General features: G+C 40.7%; 1 protein-coding gene across 4 annotated transcripts in view; it reads left to right on the top strand.

Annotated features, from left to right (window-relative positions):
• The first annotated feature begins 543 nt into the window (after positions 1 to 543).
• PHF20L1 (PHD finger protein 20 like 1) overlaps positions 544 to 17,269 on the top strand; it is an 84,961-nt gene continuing 68,235 nt past the window's right edge. For 3 of the 4 annotated variants that reach the window (XM_039240204.1, XM_039240206.1, XM_039240208.1), the window contains exons 1-2: positions 544 to 811; positions 2,895 to 3,014. In XM_039240204.1, the coding sequence (XP_039096135.1) occupies positions 2,932 to 3,014 (83 nt within the window). In that variant the 5' untranslated portion in view covers positions 544 to 811; positions 2,895 to 2,931. The remainder of the gene's footprint in view (positions 812 to 2,894; positions 3,015 to 17,269) is intronic. The other variant, XM_039240205.1, reaches the window with a different exon arrangement.

The raw sequence follows: 17,269 nt of genomic DNA on the forward strand, positions 1-17,269 counted from the left end.
TGCCTTTTGTATTGTAAGGATCTCCTGTACAATAGATAGCAATACAATTGGGCGAAAGTGTCATGTAACGTAGTGATAACATAGAACCTGCCACAAACTGTCCACACAATAGCTGTTTGTTGACTGAGTAAACATTTGCTCTATTCCTATTGTGGAGGGGGGTGGATATCTAAGAAAACCTGTAGTGGATTTACAAGTTTGCCCTAGTGCCGGGGTTGAGGAGTTTCAGCAACCTGTTTCCTACCGAATCAACAATATATAATAACACTCAACGGGCTCCGTCCTCATCTCTAAAAGGTCAAACCCTTGCCAACTCCTAATTGGCTCAGGGAGCTCGCCTTCCCTCTTTGGCTAATCACGGCCCCGCCCGCTAGCCGCCAGCCAACTGCCGCCAAGCCCCGCCTCCCAGGGCTCCTCTCCAATCGGATGCGAGGCCTGGGCCCAACCCTTGCGGGTCACGTGACGCGACCAGCCCCGCTTCCGGCGCGTCGCGGGCGGCTGACGTCGCTGGGCCCGGCGTCGCGTCAGGGCTGGCCGGCGGGGGCTGTGGCGGTGGCGGCGGCGGCGGCGGCGGCGGAGAAGGAGGCGGCGATGGCAGTGGACACTGAGCGGGCTTGAGGGCTCGGATCTGTTCCCTCCCGCGCGCCCTCGGGCCCGACCAGGCGTTGCGGTCCCAGCTCCCTCCCCTCCTGCTTCCTCCCCGGCCGCTGCCTGGGCGGAGGCGGAGGCGGAGGCCCGGGCTGGCCGCCCTGCTCGTGCCCCGGCTCGGCCCCGGACGGCCCGGCTGCTGTGCGGAGAGGAGGCCGAGTCGGTAAGAGGCGGTGGCGGGGCCTGGAGGCCGCCTGGATCCCGTCTGGCCGCCCGGGACGCCCCCGCGCTGGTGTCTCTCTCCGGCCCGCTCCCCTCTCGCGTCCCTCCGCGGAGCTCGCCGCCCCTATTGTCTGGGCGCCGCCGCTCCCTCTCCCCCTCCCTTCCTTCCCCCCTGCCGCGGGCCGGACGGCTGTCAAACCTGGAGGCACCTCCCGCTCGTCGCCCGCGCCGTCCGAGCCCTTCCAGTCCGTCGCTGCCAACCCCTCCCGCCCCGCAGCGACCCCCCAGCTTCGGTGGCCCCGCGGCCATTCTCTGACCTTTGCTTCACTTTCCCGGCGTTTTATCTCCTCGCTCATTTTCTTTTCCCTGCCAGTTGTCATCTCCTACAACTTTAACCATCCAGATACATTTTTGCCATTCTTGTTCGCTCTCTTTCCTGTTTATGTTCCGTTCCCTCTGTCCCCTTTTCTCTTCTTGCTAAACGTACCCCCTCCCCCTCCACAGACTGTCTTACTTTGTCTTTTCCTTAAGTCGAATCCCTCCCCATCCTCCTCTCTCCGCCCAGGGAAGAGGAAATCGTGCCTCATCCCAAAGCATCACTTTTATGGGTTCGGAGTTTGATTGTAGAAAATAGTGTAACTGGGGAACTACCCCATGCTAACTTCTTGTGCACAACAGTAGAAAAGGTTAGATTTCTACACAGTTATTTAAGTAACTGCCTTGTATGTTGCATACCGACCAGACTTAAAAACAAATCATGCTTTTGTTACTTTTACACCCAATACTCTCTGGCCTAGCTTGCTGTTAACTTTCATGTATTAATCTTTGTTCTTGCCAGGACACAGGATAGTCTCCTCTCCCTCCCCATGAGTTTTCAGGTTTGATTTTACATTTTTTTTATGGCCAGTATTGATGCTGTTTGCAACCCTTACCTATTAGATTCCTTCAAAGAGGAAAGGACAATCCATTTTTGTGTTTACTGTTATCTTTTTTGAATTGTGAGCACATCATTAAAAAGAGATCCAGTTGTGTGTTTTCTTTTTTAACCTGGGAGAGAGCATCGCCCTGTTAGTAATTCTAAATATCACATAGGTTTTAGGATCTCCCCCCCTCCCCCCAGTAGTAGGTTTGCGTTCCTGATTACCTGTGATGTTTAGGTCTAGCTTGGCTCAAAGCGCGTGCATATTCCTCAAGGACTAGTGAGTGACAAAGTCTCTGTGAGGCGTTCTGATTGTCCATTGTGGCCAAAGGGAGAGTAGAGAGTCACAAGTCAATGGTCTGGAGACGAATGGACTCCTTTGTAGTTTGTCGTTTGTGTAAACGTTGCGGCCACCTTGATTTGTCAGTGTGGGCACTGACTCTATTGAAATAGAGCAGAAATCAATTCTTTAGTTAAAAACAACAACAACCATATCATTGTTGCTTATTGAATGTGAAGTGTCAGGAAGAAACTTCCGATGCAACTTTATGGGTTAGATTAAAAAGACTGACTCATTTGCTACGAAAGTGGGAGACCCTGGGTAATGAAAAGTCCTAATCACAGGAATTAGCATTGACATTGTCACTGGCAGAGGACTGCATCCACGGCTTCTTCCGTCTCTGTGTGCACATCAGTGTCTTATCTAGTGCTGTGGACTCTGAGGCGCTCACACGGTGGTGGGAAAACGTCATTCATTTTTACCCTTAAGATAAATTTCAGTAGCCATATTCCAGAACACTCCGGCATCTTGATTGTTTTCCAAGACAAACCGTTTTCAGCTGGTGTGGAGAATTTCCGTGGGTATTTTCAAGTTAAAATTTACAGCGTTTTAGCCATTAGCAAGTTTTAATGCTCACCTGTTTGTTCTTTTGAAGTGGTTCCTTTTTATGTCCTTTCCCTAATTCACTGTCAAGGTTGCCTGCAAGTTGCACCATACTTCACCTCTAGACACTGGTACTCAGCGTTCCAGTTTCTTTAAAATTTGGCAGTTATCTCAACTTCTCATGCAGCATTTTTAAAATTCTGTCTTATTCCCTATGCATTTTGTGCATCGGAATCTAACTTTTTTTTTCCTTTTTCTTTTTTTTTTTTTTTCCCTCTTGAGGTAGTGAAAAGCGAACACTGAAGAATAGCATCTCAAGATGAGTAAAAAGCCCCCAAATCGTCCTGGAATCACTTTTGAGATTGGTGCGCGTTTGGAGGCATTGGACTACTTACAAAAATGGTATGGAAAACACGGAGGCCTTGACCTAGAGCACGAGATCGGTGGCCTTACAGATGTTGTCTGGTTGCCATTCTTTTAACAGTGGGAGAAACATGTGCTTTTTTTTAGTTTTCCTGCACTTCAACAGACTTTGCGGGTTTAGCATCTCAAAGCTGTTTTAAGTCAAAGTCATTTTAGGTATTTGGGAACAGAACTGGAAATAATTTAGAATAGGAAGTATAGAGTGAGTGGCAGCACCCTTGTGTACTGAGTCTGAGCCGTGTTGGTGGTGGGAGGGAGGGGACTAGTTTAGATAACTCACGATTTGGATAAAACTTGATGTAGGTCTCTCTTCCTGGCCGATGTCAGAGGCCGTCTTTCAGAATACAGACCGTGTTGACGGTGAGCACAGCCGCTGTTTGTTCCCGGTCCCATCTGACATCAAAACCCAGTTCACACCCTCTTTCCCCAGACAGCACTGACTACAGGCAGGCTGTAACTGTCCCACACTAAATGGGCAGCACTTTCAGACCTTTTTGGATTTCTTCTGCTCCGACCACGTGTCATAAGTGGTGAATTGAAGCCCCTACCGCACCCCTGAAACAGCGGCAGGGGGTAAAACCATCACCTGGAAAAGAGAGAAGGGGAGACAGCACGCGGGGGCACCAGGCCACAGGAGGAATGACCAGGATTCCCGCTTTCTCCTCGGTCCTCCTAGCTGCCCCCTCATTCTGCTCCCTGGGAGGGTCTGTTCTTGCCCGTCGTTGGCGTCCCCCACCCCGGCCCGGGCACCTGAGAGCTCCTCTGCAGGGAAGGCGGTGGTCAGGCTCTCTTGAAGGCTGAGGCTTTGATGAGGGCCTAGTGGCTTAGCAGCTCCGGGACTTGGTCCACCGGACTTTCTGACATTTTCGCGCACCGCAACTCCCCTAGAAACACAGTGGGCATTTTATAAATGTGCTTTTGATTGACTTGCATTAAGCCAACTTCCTGAGTTGGCAAATGGCAGGCTGAGAAATCTTGTTCAGTCATGATGTTTTGACTTCAGAGCCGTCTGGGCTTTTTGTCTCTGAGTATCTGGCTTTACAGTTCTGTACGTCCCTGATTCCCAGGGGAAGGGGCTCTGTCGTAGGCCCTGCTTTAGGACAGTTTGCAACTGCAGCCTGATGTGGGAAGGCGGTAGGTTGTTTGGCCCCATGCCTAGAAGGTGCATCTCAGAAAGTAGTTCTTTTTAGGGGACTTGAGTGTTATTTCTTATCAGGTGGAGAGTGAACGTAGTAGTTCTCAGGTGGGGTTTGGGAAGCACTTGGGTGAGGCAGTAGCAGCCCATGTAGACGTGAAGCTAAAAATGATCTCTGAGCAGGGTGAGCGTTCACTGGGGGAGCCCACGCGCTCCTGAGTGAGAAGCGCTGCGTCAGACCAAATAACAAAAGACACCCATCTAGTCAGTAACTGGCCCTCTCTGGTTCTCCTTGGACCCAAAGAAGCTTTTTACTCTGAAAGCACCTGTTAAATCTTCTTGTGGTATGAGAAGTGAAACTTTTTCTTTGATGGTAATTTTAATCTTTTAAGTTTTTTTTTTTTTTTTAAAGTCATTAGCTTTTGACTCACTAGTTAAGTCATACTAACATATTTTCTTAGGCTTCTAAACTGACAAAGTTGCAATTGAAATAGCTTCTGGTTTTGGAGAAGCACACAGTTTATTAGCCTTCTTAGAGGTTTTCAGGGATAGGAACATCATTTCAGTTTTAGTAAGAAATTTGCTTTCAGTGGTGAAATGTTTTCTAACTCAACAGCTGTTAAATTGATGATCCAGTAGTTAAAAAGATTATAAAGAACAGTTACTTTAAAAGTCAAGCCTGAACGTGCTTTGAGAGAGTACCTGGAATTTGAGAGAAAAAATGATAATTGTAGCTAAGTGTTTTAGTTGTCTTCTGCTTCGCACCAGGAAATCCCTGAGTGCTTTGGTAGTGTGGTAACTTGCATCCGTCTTCATTGATCAAGTTGAGTTTTCATTTTAATGGCTCCAGTAGTAATCGTGTCTTTAAAGTAAGTAAACTTCAGCCAGAATAATCCTATATGATAATCAGTGAAGCATGTCATCAGTTTGATTTTTATGAGCTCTTGTATATGAAGGCTGTAGCATTCTGCTCCGGTTGGCTCCTTAATTGAGAGTATTGTATATACATATTCTAGGTAGTTAAATCATTTTCTTACTGTGACTTTGTTTATTAATGTTGGTAGCCTCAAGAACTAGGAGCTTTGGGTGACCCCTGTCATTTAGTATTAAAGTGTTTTATTGTAAGACCACTAACTGTGAAGACTTCCTGGGTTTTAGATGGGCGTAAAGGAGCTGTAGGAGACGCAGTGCTCTTGGGCAGGCTTCATTTTTAAATGAGGCAGTAAACCTTAGTCTTCATATCATTCTATTTGGGTCAGTCTGTATTTCATATAAATGTTACAGAGTTTTGCTTGAATACTAGGGTAAAAGCGTAGGAGGATTATTATTTGAGGGTTGAGCAACCTTAATATTTTTGTGAGGAGCAAAATAGTTAAGTGCTGAAAATTTACCAAAATGATTCCCTTTCCACTTTCACCCCTCCCTCCCTGTTTTCTTTCCCATGCTGTTTTGTTGCATCCAGATGGAGGGCTTCACCTTTCCTGTTCATTCACTACAGTTGGAAGAGTATTGGGTTCCTATTTGGCATAAATGTCTTTTGAACTATTACAGGCATTGGACAGGGAGGGGCACACAGGAGCGCAGACCCTGCTTGCTGTCTCTGCACACGGAACGCTTCCAGTAAAGCCACGTGTCTCTTATGAAGGAAATAACATCACGTGTTGATAGAGAAGGGCAAAGGGCAAGTGTGACAGTGGGCACCCAAAATATCAGCGTGTCCTGTATGTGAAAGATGTGTCCTGTGTGCCCTAGCAATAAAAAGATAAATTCTAAATGAAGTGGGCGGAAAGAAATTGAACTAAGTGTCCAGTTTTAGGTTTGGGGTAGATTTGATTTCATAGGAAGATACAGTCCTTTTCATATGAAAAGTACATTATTACTGCTTGAACAAGCCGTATTACATATCCTTTAAAGCTCAGAAAGATATTTCATCCTTGATAATATAGTCTGCATTTTTTAAAGTAGTGATTTGTTACTTTTTGTTTTCAGAGTCCTTCTAGAGCTACAGTAGGAAACTCTTTGCTGGTTTGATTATTTACCAACACTAATGAATGCAGGCCCTAAGAAGCCAGGAGAGGCCAGTCATCTTCAGTTCCAGTGTGTGATTTTTGGATTTCCTATACTGACTAAACCCAACTCCTGCTGAGTAGTTAGGTTGCGTAATTTTTATTTAATTTTTAATTTTTAATTCATTTTTGGGGGGAGGGTTGCTTAATTACTATTATAGTTTTACTTAAAACATCATTTAATTTCTTTCTCAACAACCTTTTAATTTAAAGGACTTTTAATGTGGTAATGTTTATAGCTAATAGAGTCAATCATTTTCTTTTTCTTTCCCTTTTTTTAATATTTTAAGTAATCTCTGCATCCATTGTGGGGCTCGAACTCGCAACCCTGCGATTGAGTCACATGCTCCACAGACTGAGCCAGCCAGGTGCCCCCACAACCGTTTTCTGTCTTACCTCCATCATGTTTTCTACCACACCCTCTATACATTCAAACCATGGCATACCAGGTTTATAATCTGTTGAATGTAGTAACGTCACAAGAATGAAAAAGGATGCAGGTTGTTGATATAGGAATGTGTTTGGGGAAGGAAAGATCAGAGTTGAAGCTCTGTTAGAGATACTGGAAGTGAATTCTGAGGACCAAAGAGGCAGGTTCAAAGCCAGACTGTCACTTTCTGATCCTGTAAATATGGCTAAGTCCTTGGCATCAGTCGGCGTATCAGTATGATGGAAGCAAGGTTACTGCCTTTTACTTAGAGGATTATTTCAAGGGTCAAATAATGTATTTAAACTTGGTTCAAATTCTGGAAAATAGTGCATAACTATAAAGCACTGAAGTAAATACAAAGGAAGAGGGAATGTTGAAAAATCAATCTTTGAGGATCTGAAGACCTAAGGATGTAAGGTTTTAAATGTAACTTTAGTATTGACATGAGAATGGCCTGGATCATAGAAGGAAAATCGTGTTATTGTAACCAGCTATAAACCATCTTTTGAGGTGATAATAAAGTCTTTTTGTTTCTCCAGAGCTTTGCAGTTTATAAGGCACCCTTGCAAATACTGTAATTTCTAATCATTTTGAGTATTGGTCAGGAAGAAAAGTGATAAAATCAACAGGTTTGGACTACTGATTTAACTTCTGTCTTTTGAATGAAATTAAAATAGTTACTCTGTAGCAAGTGATTTAGTTACGAAAACTAAGTATGCTCTGAAAATCTGAAATGTAGAGTTAATTTAAAATATTCAGACGAGGGGCGCCTGGGTGGCTTAGTCGGTTAAGCGTCCGACTTTCGCTTAGGTCATGATCTCACGGTTCGTGGGCTCGAGCCCCGCATCGGGCTCTGTGCTGACTGCCAGCTCAGAGCCTGGAGTCTGTTTCAGTCTGTGACTCCCTCTCTCTCTGACCCTCCCCTGCTCATGCTGTCTCTCTCTCTCTCTCTCTCTCTCCTAGAAATAAATAAAACATTAAAAAAAAAGTAAAATAAAATATTCAGACGAGTTAATGGTTTTCTGACCTTTTTTTGGCATCTTTCTATTCTCTTCTAGATATAAAGGAAAGGAAAATGAAAAAAAAAATGTGGAGATATCTCCAGGTATCAGAGTTTGATAGAATAGTGTAAACTTGAACTGGCAAATGCCATTTCCACACAAAAAAACACATTGGGAGTTTTTTTGAACTGTATGGAACATTTGCAAATGTGAGTTTTTAAAATGTTCACAAACAGAATTTTAATCGAGTGGGAAAATTGAGGAAATATAGATTATAGCAAGTACAAATGCTTACTAATTTGAACAAAAGGACATAGTTTCTGAATAAAAAGGGTTGCTTTTTTCTAATTGAATTTAGTTATTCAAAGGCAAACGTTCGTAGAAGTAAGTTGTGTTATCTCTATGTTGCAGTAGGAGAATGTTCCTGAAAAGTAGTAATGTAGATCCAATTTTGAAACTCAAGTCATTTTTAAGTTATATTACGTGAGTTAGAAGTTTGTAGAAACCTTAGGTGAATAGTTTTAAAATAGGAAGTCTTTTGCTAATTTGAATAAATTCTTTTGTATATTGGGTTTCCCTAACTCTGTATATGTGAAAAGGATTGATTCTTATTTTGAGTCACTACCTACTTTTGAAAACCTAATTTTAGCTTGTAGACCCAGCAAAATGTACAGTGACATTTATATACCACCCACATTGAATTATATCGGATGGGTGGTCACAGAAAATTTATCCAGGGACTCCAGATTAAGGACTCTTCTTACAGAGGCTTTCAAATTGAAATCTATGTGATTTTTTTTTTTTATTTCTAAGATTTTTCTATTCAGAAAGTCACAAGTTTTGAATTTTAAGATCTAAGTGAGTCCTCATTTTTGTCATCATATAGGTCTGCATCAGTGCACACTGTAGTATTTTAGTTTTTAAAATTTTCACCAAAACCCTGTAAACTTTTAAAGGTAAAGATCTCTTTCTCCGTCCTCTCCCCTCAAAAAATGGTGAAAGCAAGGTCAGACGTGGCGGCAGAGTAGATGTATTTTTTATTGTTATTCTTACTCTGATGTTCTTCTTCTCACTATATTGATTGATTTCCTGTAGATCTTCTTGTTTTCTGCTCAGACTTTTTGCTCGCTCTAGTTTTCTTGGAAGGTGAAAGAAAAGGAATATTGGAAAAAGTGAATTTAACTGGAAGTCAGAAGATGTGAGTTCTGGGTGCTCTTCTGCCATGAACTGTGTGACTTTGGAGAGTTCCTTTTCTGCTTTAATGTCCCTAAAATGAGGGTGTGACGTTCAGGTCCCTTGACTTTGAAATGAAATTTCTTTGATCTACTTTCCATCTATTCAGGGATGATAGATTTTTGTAATCTCACTTTTAGATGAGTAAATAATATAGACTTGAGGCAAAAGTAAGACAGAGTAAAAGTCCTACATTGTTTGCTCAAAACTGCTGGTCACTAAAAGAGATAAAAATGAGTTGAAACTGTGGAGAAAGTTGAATCTAGTTTGGTACAAAAATAATAGTTTTGAAGTTTGGAGGATAGTATTATTGGGCATGCAGTTGGCCTTTCTCCAACCTGCTCTCCCACTGATTTAAATACTTTTCATTGTGTAATTTTGAAATTGCTTGGAACCATAACTATTGGCTTAGAAAAGCATGTAAGTGTATTTAACCAGTAGGATGCCCTAACTTCCTAACTTTCCATGTGGTAACGATTCACTAATTGATTCTCTTACACAAGTGCTGGGTGCTATAGTTCTGAAAGTGAGAGTGAGCTTTAGCGGCTGAAGATTCACCTACAGGGTTTGTTATGCATATATCACCGGGCTGCCCCCCATAGTCCAGAGTCAGCAGGTCTGCAGCAGGGCCCAGTGGTTTGCACTTCTGAAATGATGCTAGTTACCGCTGATGCTGGAGACCACGTGAGAGGTCCGCTGGCCCAGGGTACATGGACTTGTTAGCCCAAAGGTAAAGTTCATGAGGCGGATAGCAATGGAAATGGCCGGGATTATTCTTGAATTTATAGCCTGTTTTTATTTACTGACGTTAGTTGGAAGAAGTAAAATGCAAGTACATTGCAAAAATGATGCATGATTAGGAAATCATTTTTTGCTGTTTTCCAGTACAGTATGTTGACTTACACGTGCTTTGACAAAGTGCTTCAGCTTTCTTGCTTTTTTCTGCTTTATGTAATCTCCACTGTGACCTGGCTAGACTGTTGGGATTTAGGTCCTTGTTGCTAAGGGGCAAAAAGACTGTCCATGGTTATAGTTAATTATGGATTGCTTTTGTGATAGAAGTTATGATAACTTCTATACTGATTTATGGGGAATATTCAGTATGTCACTTGAATTTTACAAGGACCCTATCAGGTGTGGGACGATCTTTACCACTTTAGAACTGACATATCTGAGGTTTGGAGATATTAAGTGTTTTATTCCAGTTCATCTAGTTGGAAAAGTCATCCTGTTCCCAGGTTCTTTTGACTTAGTCTCATGATGTTGTTACTATCACCCATTGCCTCTTCTATGGACACCCTGAAGTTTGAGCCTCAGCTTAGGGGAATGAATGGGCTCAGCAGTGAGGGGCTGTCCTAATTCCTGACTTTCTCTAGTGATCTGTATGTGGTGTTTAGAAAGGCCCTGAGAGTCCGGCATGCCCGTGTCACTCTTGTTCCATGGAATTGTCTTCTACAAGGTAGGTTAATTTCAGGCCCTGAATGTCCCAGAAACTCTCCTTCCCAAGCTTACCTTCGAATGGAGCCTTCAAGCTGATGATTTCCTAGCTTTCTTCACAAATGTATAGTAAAGTCCAGGAACCTTGGGCTTATTGTACTGTACTCTGTGTGTGCGTGTGTGTTCATATAATGGCAAGAGTGGACTGAAAGAGAGACCGTTTTATTTGCTTACCTGACATTTGGTTGAAGGTCAGCCATTGTAGATCACGTGCATCCAGCTCTATTCATTACATCATTGCTGCTGAATATCATTATGTACTGTGAGACTTAACACTTGCCACATCAAATTAGATGGTATTGCATTTGCAACAGGGAGTTGATCAAAGCCACTAGTTGGGAAATAATTTGTCTGTGGTGGTAGTCAACTCTACTAGAAAGAATGGCTGGCAATTGTAGTTTTGCTGATGAGACAGAACTGCCATCTATAGATGCTGAAAAGTTTTTAATTTTGTTTTTAACTGATTAAGTGAGGGAGAAAATACAAAGTTTTAAATATCAGTATAATTTGTTAAAAAGAAATTACCATGATATTGAAAACGCAGTTTTGCTATTCTTTATAAGGGTCTCAGTTTTAGTATTTGTATGTGATTTTTAATTTTTATTTAATTTTTAATTTTTTTTTAATGTTTGTTTATTTTTGAGAGAGAAAGACAAAGCATGAGCAGGGGAGGGGAAGAGAGAGGGAGACACAGAATCCAAAGCAGGCACCAGGCTCTGAGCTGTCAGTACAGAGCCCAGTGTGGGGCTTGAATCCATGAACCACAAGATCATGACCTGAACTGAAGTTGGGTGCCTAACCAACTGAGCCCCCTAGGCGCTCAGTATGTATGATTTTTTATTTTGAAGAACTATTGACCATCCCTACTGTCGCCTCTCATACATCATTAGTCATCAAGTAGAACTTTTCTTTTTAGTAGATTGGAAATTGATATGCAAGTGTTATATATTGTTTCAATAACTATACTTAACTCATCTTTGAGAGAATTGTTGCAGTGAAATTGAAGGAAAAATGTGGATATTTATTTAATATTCAATGTGTCTTAGAAGTCTGTTTTTCATTGCCAGAAAGCTCACCCTCTTTAATTAAAAATGAGTATGTTCCTAGTACCTTGTGGTTGGGAAAGGTACCAAAGTATAAGGTACATAAAATAATATATATGTACAAGGATTAGCCCTTTTTACTCCTAAAGATACCCAGCAAAGTTTATTGAATTTTGACAGATTGGTAAAGAATGAACCCCAAAGTTTTTGGGGATATCATGACATCTGGTTACTATTCCAGAAGATTTTGGCAAATGAGTTGTGACTAACCAGTTGAAAACTAAGCATAGGATTATATTTGTCAAACTAGAGTAGTAAATTTTATTTTTAAAGTCAGCCTAGTGTTTTGTTTTTTTTTAGTTCTATAGCAAATCACTCCCATAATTCCTATCTTAATTTTAAAATTTATATTATAACAATTTTGAAACATCCTCTAAGTTAAACCACTTTTTTTTTTCTCAAACTCTTTAATTTTAATGTGATGTTTCATACTGAGGCACAATTGAGGTATCGTACATCTTTTGAATAATTTTAATAAAACAAAAGAGCCATTTTATGCATGGGGGTAGTAAAAGCTGTTTAATGTACTCTGGGCTAACGAAGACCAACTTTAGGCATTTTGTATCAAAAGCAGAAGATTGAAATTGAATTTACAAGAACGAGTAAACATAATAGCTGATTTTCTTATTATTTTTGTTTTCAGTACTTCTTAGTAAGAGCCCCCTATATTTAAAACTGCAATAAGTGTGATAGGAGGTAAAAATTGTCAGTTGGGAAGATGCAGAGTATATATCGAATGGAAGTACAGTCATTAAGGTCAGATAAACTTCAGTTCAGGGATCTGCCGCTTAAATACCTGTTTGTACTTGAGTGAGTCACTTCACGGTTCAGGGCCTCTGTGACCTCTCTGTAAGAACTGGGAGCAATACTAGCACCTAACTCAACAAGGCTTTTTGGGAATTGAGCAAGAGGGTGCGTATTAAAAGCTTATCATGGTTTGTGCCACATGGTAGGCACTTAGTAAACGTAGCTTTAATTATAGTAACAGCATGAATAATCTAAGTAGAATCTAGTGGTAGAGGAGTGAGTGTAAATCTTTAAAACTTGAATCAGTAGGTTTATAAACACATATAATTTCCTAGAGTAGTAAAATAATTTTTAAGTCTTAAATATTAAGACGTAGAAACTGAGTGGACCTCAACCTGCTAGAGTTTTGAATTTTGTGACAAAATGAAGTAAAAAGGAGTTTGGTCCTGTTAGTCACAACAAAGTATAGAAAGCACAAAGACTTTGGATACGGTGCTGGTAGCATTTTTTGGGTAGAGTAGGAAAGGAATTCTTGATAGTCTAATTGATTCTTATGGTGGGAGCTGGTCCTAAGTAGAAAGGCCGTGGAGTAGGCATTTGGATTGATTAGAAGTGACTGTGGATGAATGTCAGCGCAACAAGAGATTAAGGAGGTAGAGGAGGAGGACTTTACATCCAGGGATCGGAAATGAAATCTTAATTTGAAAGGTGGCGGCATCAGAGTTCCAAGGGAACACACCCAGAGCTAACTCTGATCTTACCTGTTTGTTGCTGGCAGAGGTGTGGACAGGTAGGCAGCAGGGCGGTCCCGCAGCTTACATTGCGCCTGTGTCCTGGGTGTAGCTGCCTCTGAAAAAAAGACCTGAGGGATGATGTGACGAGGCATTTAGAATTCGTTGTTGGGGAAGATGTGAGTTTAATGTATAAGCTATTAGCTGAATGCTTTGGAAAGTCTGGATTCTTTTGTATTTATATTTCATTTGGGAATGTCAAGTTTGGATAAAAAGAGTTTTGTTTTCAGTGTGTTGATAAAGTGTGAAACAAATTAACATGCAGTATCTGAAAGCACTTCATCTAAAAATAAAGAACACTAAGTGACTTTGTTCTTACAGTTTAATCAGGGAGTTGAATGCGTGGGAAAGCCCATTTGAAAATTATAAGACATAATAATACATTTAAAGTACTCCCAAGAAGCTAAAATTTTAGAAGGTTGGGGCGCCTGGGTGGCTCAGTCGGTTGAGCATCCGACTACTGCTCAGGTCATGACCTCATGGTTCGTGGGTTCAAGCCCCGCATCGGGCTCTGTGCTGACAGCTCAGAGCCTGGAGCCTGTTTCAGATTCTATATCTCCCTCTCTCTGACCCTCCCCTGCTCATGCTCTGTCTGTCTCTCTCTCTCAGAAATAAATAAAACATTAAGAAAATAAAATAAAATTTTAGAAGGTTATTAATTTTTATTATTTGGCAAATAACCCTCCCCCTAACAATTGTATGTAAGGAAGTTCTTACCTCTGTAATTCTAGTTCTTCTAATATGTTGCAGTTATTTTTTTTTATGACACCATGTTAGAGTTTCTTGCTTATGAAACCAAACTTGCTTATGAAACCACCAAACTGTTTGGAGTTGTTAATCCTAACTCCCTAAATTTCTGCTAATATTTAGATTATGTGTAAGTCATATTTCAAGTGTGTTTCATTTCTTAAAAATTAGAAAAAAAAATAAAAATTAGAGACCTGGGGTACCTGGGTGGCTTAGTCAGTTGAGCATCTGACTTCGGCTCAGGTCATGATTTCGCAGTCTGTGGGTTTGAGCCCCCCATCGGGTTCTGTGCTGACAGCTCAGAGCCTGGAGCCTGCTTCGGATTCTGTGTCTCCCCCCTCTGTCCCTCCCTCGCTCACACTCTGTGTCTCTTTCTCTCACAAAAGTAGAAATTATTTTTACATATTAATTAAAAAATTAATTAAAAAAATTAGAGACCTACTTTATCTAGGAGAACATCTCATTTAGGTTTTCTTTTTGTGCTTCTGTAATATATCTTTAGTATATGAGCTATAACATTGTATTGTAATTGTGTTATCTTATTTGATTCTTGTTTTCTTTTCCTTCCCTCCTGAATTTGAGCTTATGGATTGGAATAATACCTTATTTTTATTTGTAGCTTTACTCCACTTCAGTGTTTGGCACATAGTGAATTAGAGACTCTGTGTTTGTGGAGTTCAATGAAATGAGTGAAGAAATGTCAGTTTTTACATTTATGTAACTTAGACATTTTATTGTCTTGCCAATATGAACAAAAATATTATTTAAAATAATTGGAAAAACTTATTGGGCCAAATTTTAAAATCCTTTGCTTTTTTGATGAATGTGGTGCTTATTCAAATGATTTGTTAAATCCAAGAGTGAATTCTTCTGGTCTAAGGACATTCATTAATGTTGGCTGGCCTTGTTCAGTGGATTGTACGTGTCGATGAGTAGTTAACAACTCTGTCCTGTGGCTGAAATTCAGGAGATCCTCAGCCATAAGCGTATCAAGCAATTTCTCTTGTCATTTCTTCATGGTTGCCTTTCTTTATCAATACAGGTAAAGATCTGGATATTACAAAACTAGATGACAAATCAGAATGAGTTAACATAAAGTTTGTTTTACTGTTAATATAATGAATATATATATATATATATATATATTTAATAGCTGCAAGCCCATTATTTCTTTTTCATACCAAGGATAATGGAGCAACTATAGTATGAGTGTTAATGGATAATCTTGCCTTCCAGAGGGACTTTTTGTTTTTTATCATGGACCCCTTTGAAAATCTGAGTCAAGTTGGGAACTCCCACCTCAAGAGAATATTGGTACATATCTACACCAAAGAACATTTTGCGTACAGTCTCAGGGCATCATGGTCTCCCGATTCAGTGAGTGAATCAGGACCTACCCGTGTTAAGCAGTTAACAGCGTATAGGAATTCGTCTGTACAGGTAATTCCCATCTTAGATTTCTCATAGTCTCTGTGTGTTGTGACCGCACTCAAGAGCTGATGCTGTACGGAACTGATGTGGTGTATTTGGTGTATAGCCAACCTGTCTGATCGTTATTTGGTTCTTAATGGATTGCAGATTTGGTCCAGAATCCACAGATACTGCTCCTCTGAACTATCTAGTGTAAGTGGGAGATACCAGTAACAGTGTTAAAATATTGGTATTCTCAGATGAGGCAATAAAATATTGTAAGCATTTAGAAAAGGTGATAATGATTTTATTCCTGGTAATAGATTTGTTCTACTCTGTAGTTATAGCTATGGTTTAACTTGACCACTGAAGTCTTTGACAACACTAATTCAGAGAGGGTCTTGAGAAATCTACTGATGGATTATGGTAGTAGAATTGTATGCATGAAAATACTGCTAAGTTCGGCAAAGGTCATTGTAAAATCTTCTCAGAATTTCTGAATGCTATTTGTTTCCATTAAGCCTAATAACCATTTTTAGAGTGGATCATGTTTCTTGTTAAGTGTGTGTGTTATATTTGCTAGGAATCAAATGTAAAAGGCACATGAAGGCGAGGCAGATCCAGAGCAATGAAGGCAATCCCTTGTTTTCCACACAAGTAAAGATCATTTAAGCAATGCAGGCATTTCAGAGTGGGGTTAGAATAGGGAAGGTAGATAGTGGAAGTTTTATGGTGGTGTGCAGTAACTCAGGATAAGGGGTAAGAGAGCTCTATGCAGAATCTTGGCAGCAAGGAATAATACTTACATCTTTTTCTTTTGAACCCTTAAGAAATGCCAACCATGGTGTTTTCTTCATATCCTTCCTTGTTTTAACTCTGAAAGTCCAGTTCCACTTCTCAGAACTTTTTCCAAATCATTGATAAATGTCTGGGACTCAGTCTAATCACTGTTCGTGACACTTTTCCAGGATTTTGCCTTTTAAAAAATGACAAAACAAAACCATTGTCACTACATCTTCCAAATTCATTAGAAAAATTTCATGTTCCGTTCACACTTAGTTATAATAAAGCCTAAATTGTACGTTAAAATAATTGTGCTGTAGGTCAAGATAGGCATTTGTAAATACATTTTTTTCAATGTTATTTTTCAGTTCACTGTGTGTATCAAAGTATTATTACTATGGGCCATTTGTTAGAACAGGAAAATCCTTTCTCTGTATAGAACTGTATGGTAATTTGCCATAGCAAAGATCTTGATGTTAGGTTTTTTTTTTTTTTTTTTTTTTTTTAACCCTAAGGTGTGACTGATAACCAAAGTAAGGGATTGCCTGTTGTTTCTAGAATGATGGAGCATTCCATTAACTTTGCTGTTAAAGAGCCCATCAGTTTGAACCTAGCTGACAAGTCCAGTCCGATGTCCCACTGTTCTCCTGTATTCACCGTATGGCTTGTTTTGTAGTCTGGCCAGAAGGAGTGGTTTCCGTGAACTGCCCCTCCGGTCTCTCATCACGAGGTTCTTGAGGACAGAAACGTCACTCTGCTTGTCTCTGAATCCTCATCATCTGGCTGATTCCCTGACTGGTTTTAAGTAAATGGACATTGATTGACTATCTGAGAGTGTGTATGCTTTACCTTTGTTTGGACCAAGCTCATTACGTCTAAATCCTGGAAGTCCCTTACCAATCCTGGGAACCTTCGCTGCCCTCCCCAGTTTCTCGGAGCTACTAATAGCATCTTATGTAAAAGTTTTGTATATACTTAGCAGTTTACCATGTGTGATATAATTACTTTGGGACAGGCCTTATCCCACTTCTCCTGTAGGGTTTGTGCCAGTTGGTTTTGGCTGCGAATGCTCTACCCTGTGTATTCTTGGACAGTCATCTGTTAAATGGGGACTGTGTTATCTATACCTTGGATGGTTACCAGGATCCAAGGAGAAAAGGTATATAAAGAGCAGCTGGCACTCAGTAAGGAAAGAACAGAGAGCCTAACATACATGTAAATATTCTGATTCATCTCCTTGTCTGACTCTAAGCTAAGCTTCTTGAAGGTGGCTGTTAATTGTGTTTCCTTT

The sequence above is a fragment of the Hyaena hyaena genome, unplaced genomic scaffold (assembly GCF_003009895.1).
Source record: "Hyaena hyaena isolate Hyena2069 unplaced genomic scaffold, ASM300989v1 scaffold_169, whole genome shotgun sequence".
Taxonomy (NCBI): domain Eukaryota; kingdom Metazoa; phylum Chordata; class Mammalia; order Carnivora; family Hyaenidae; genus Hyaena; species Hyaena hyaena.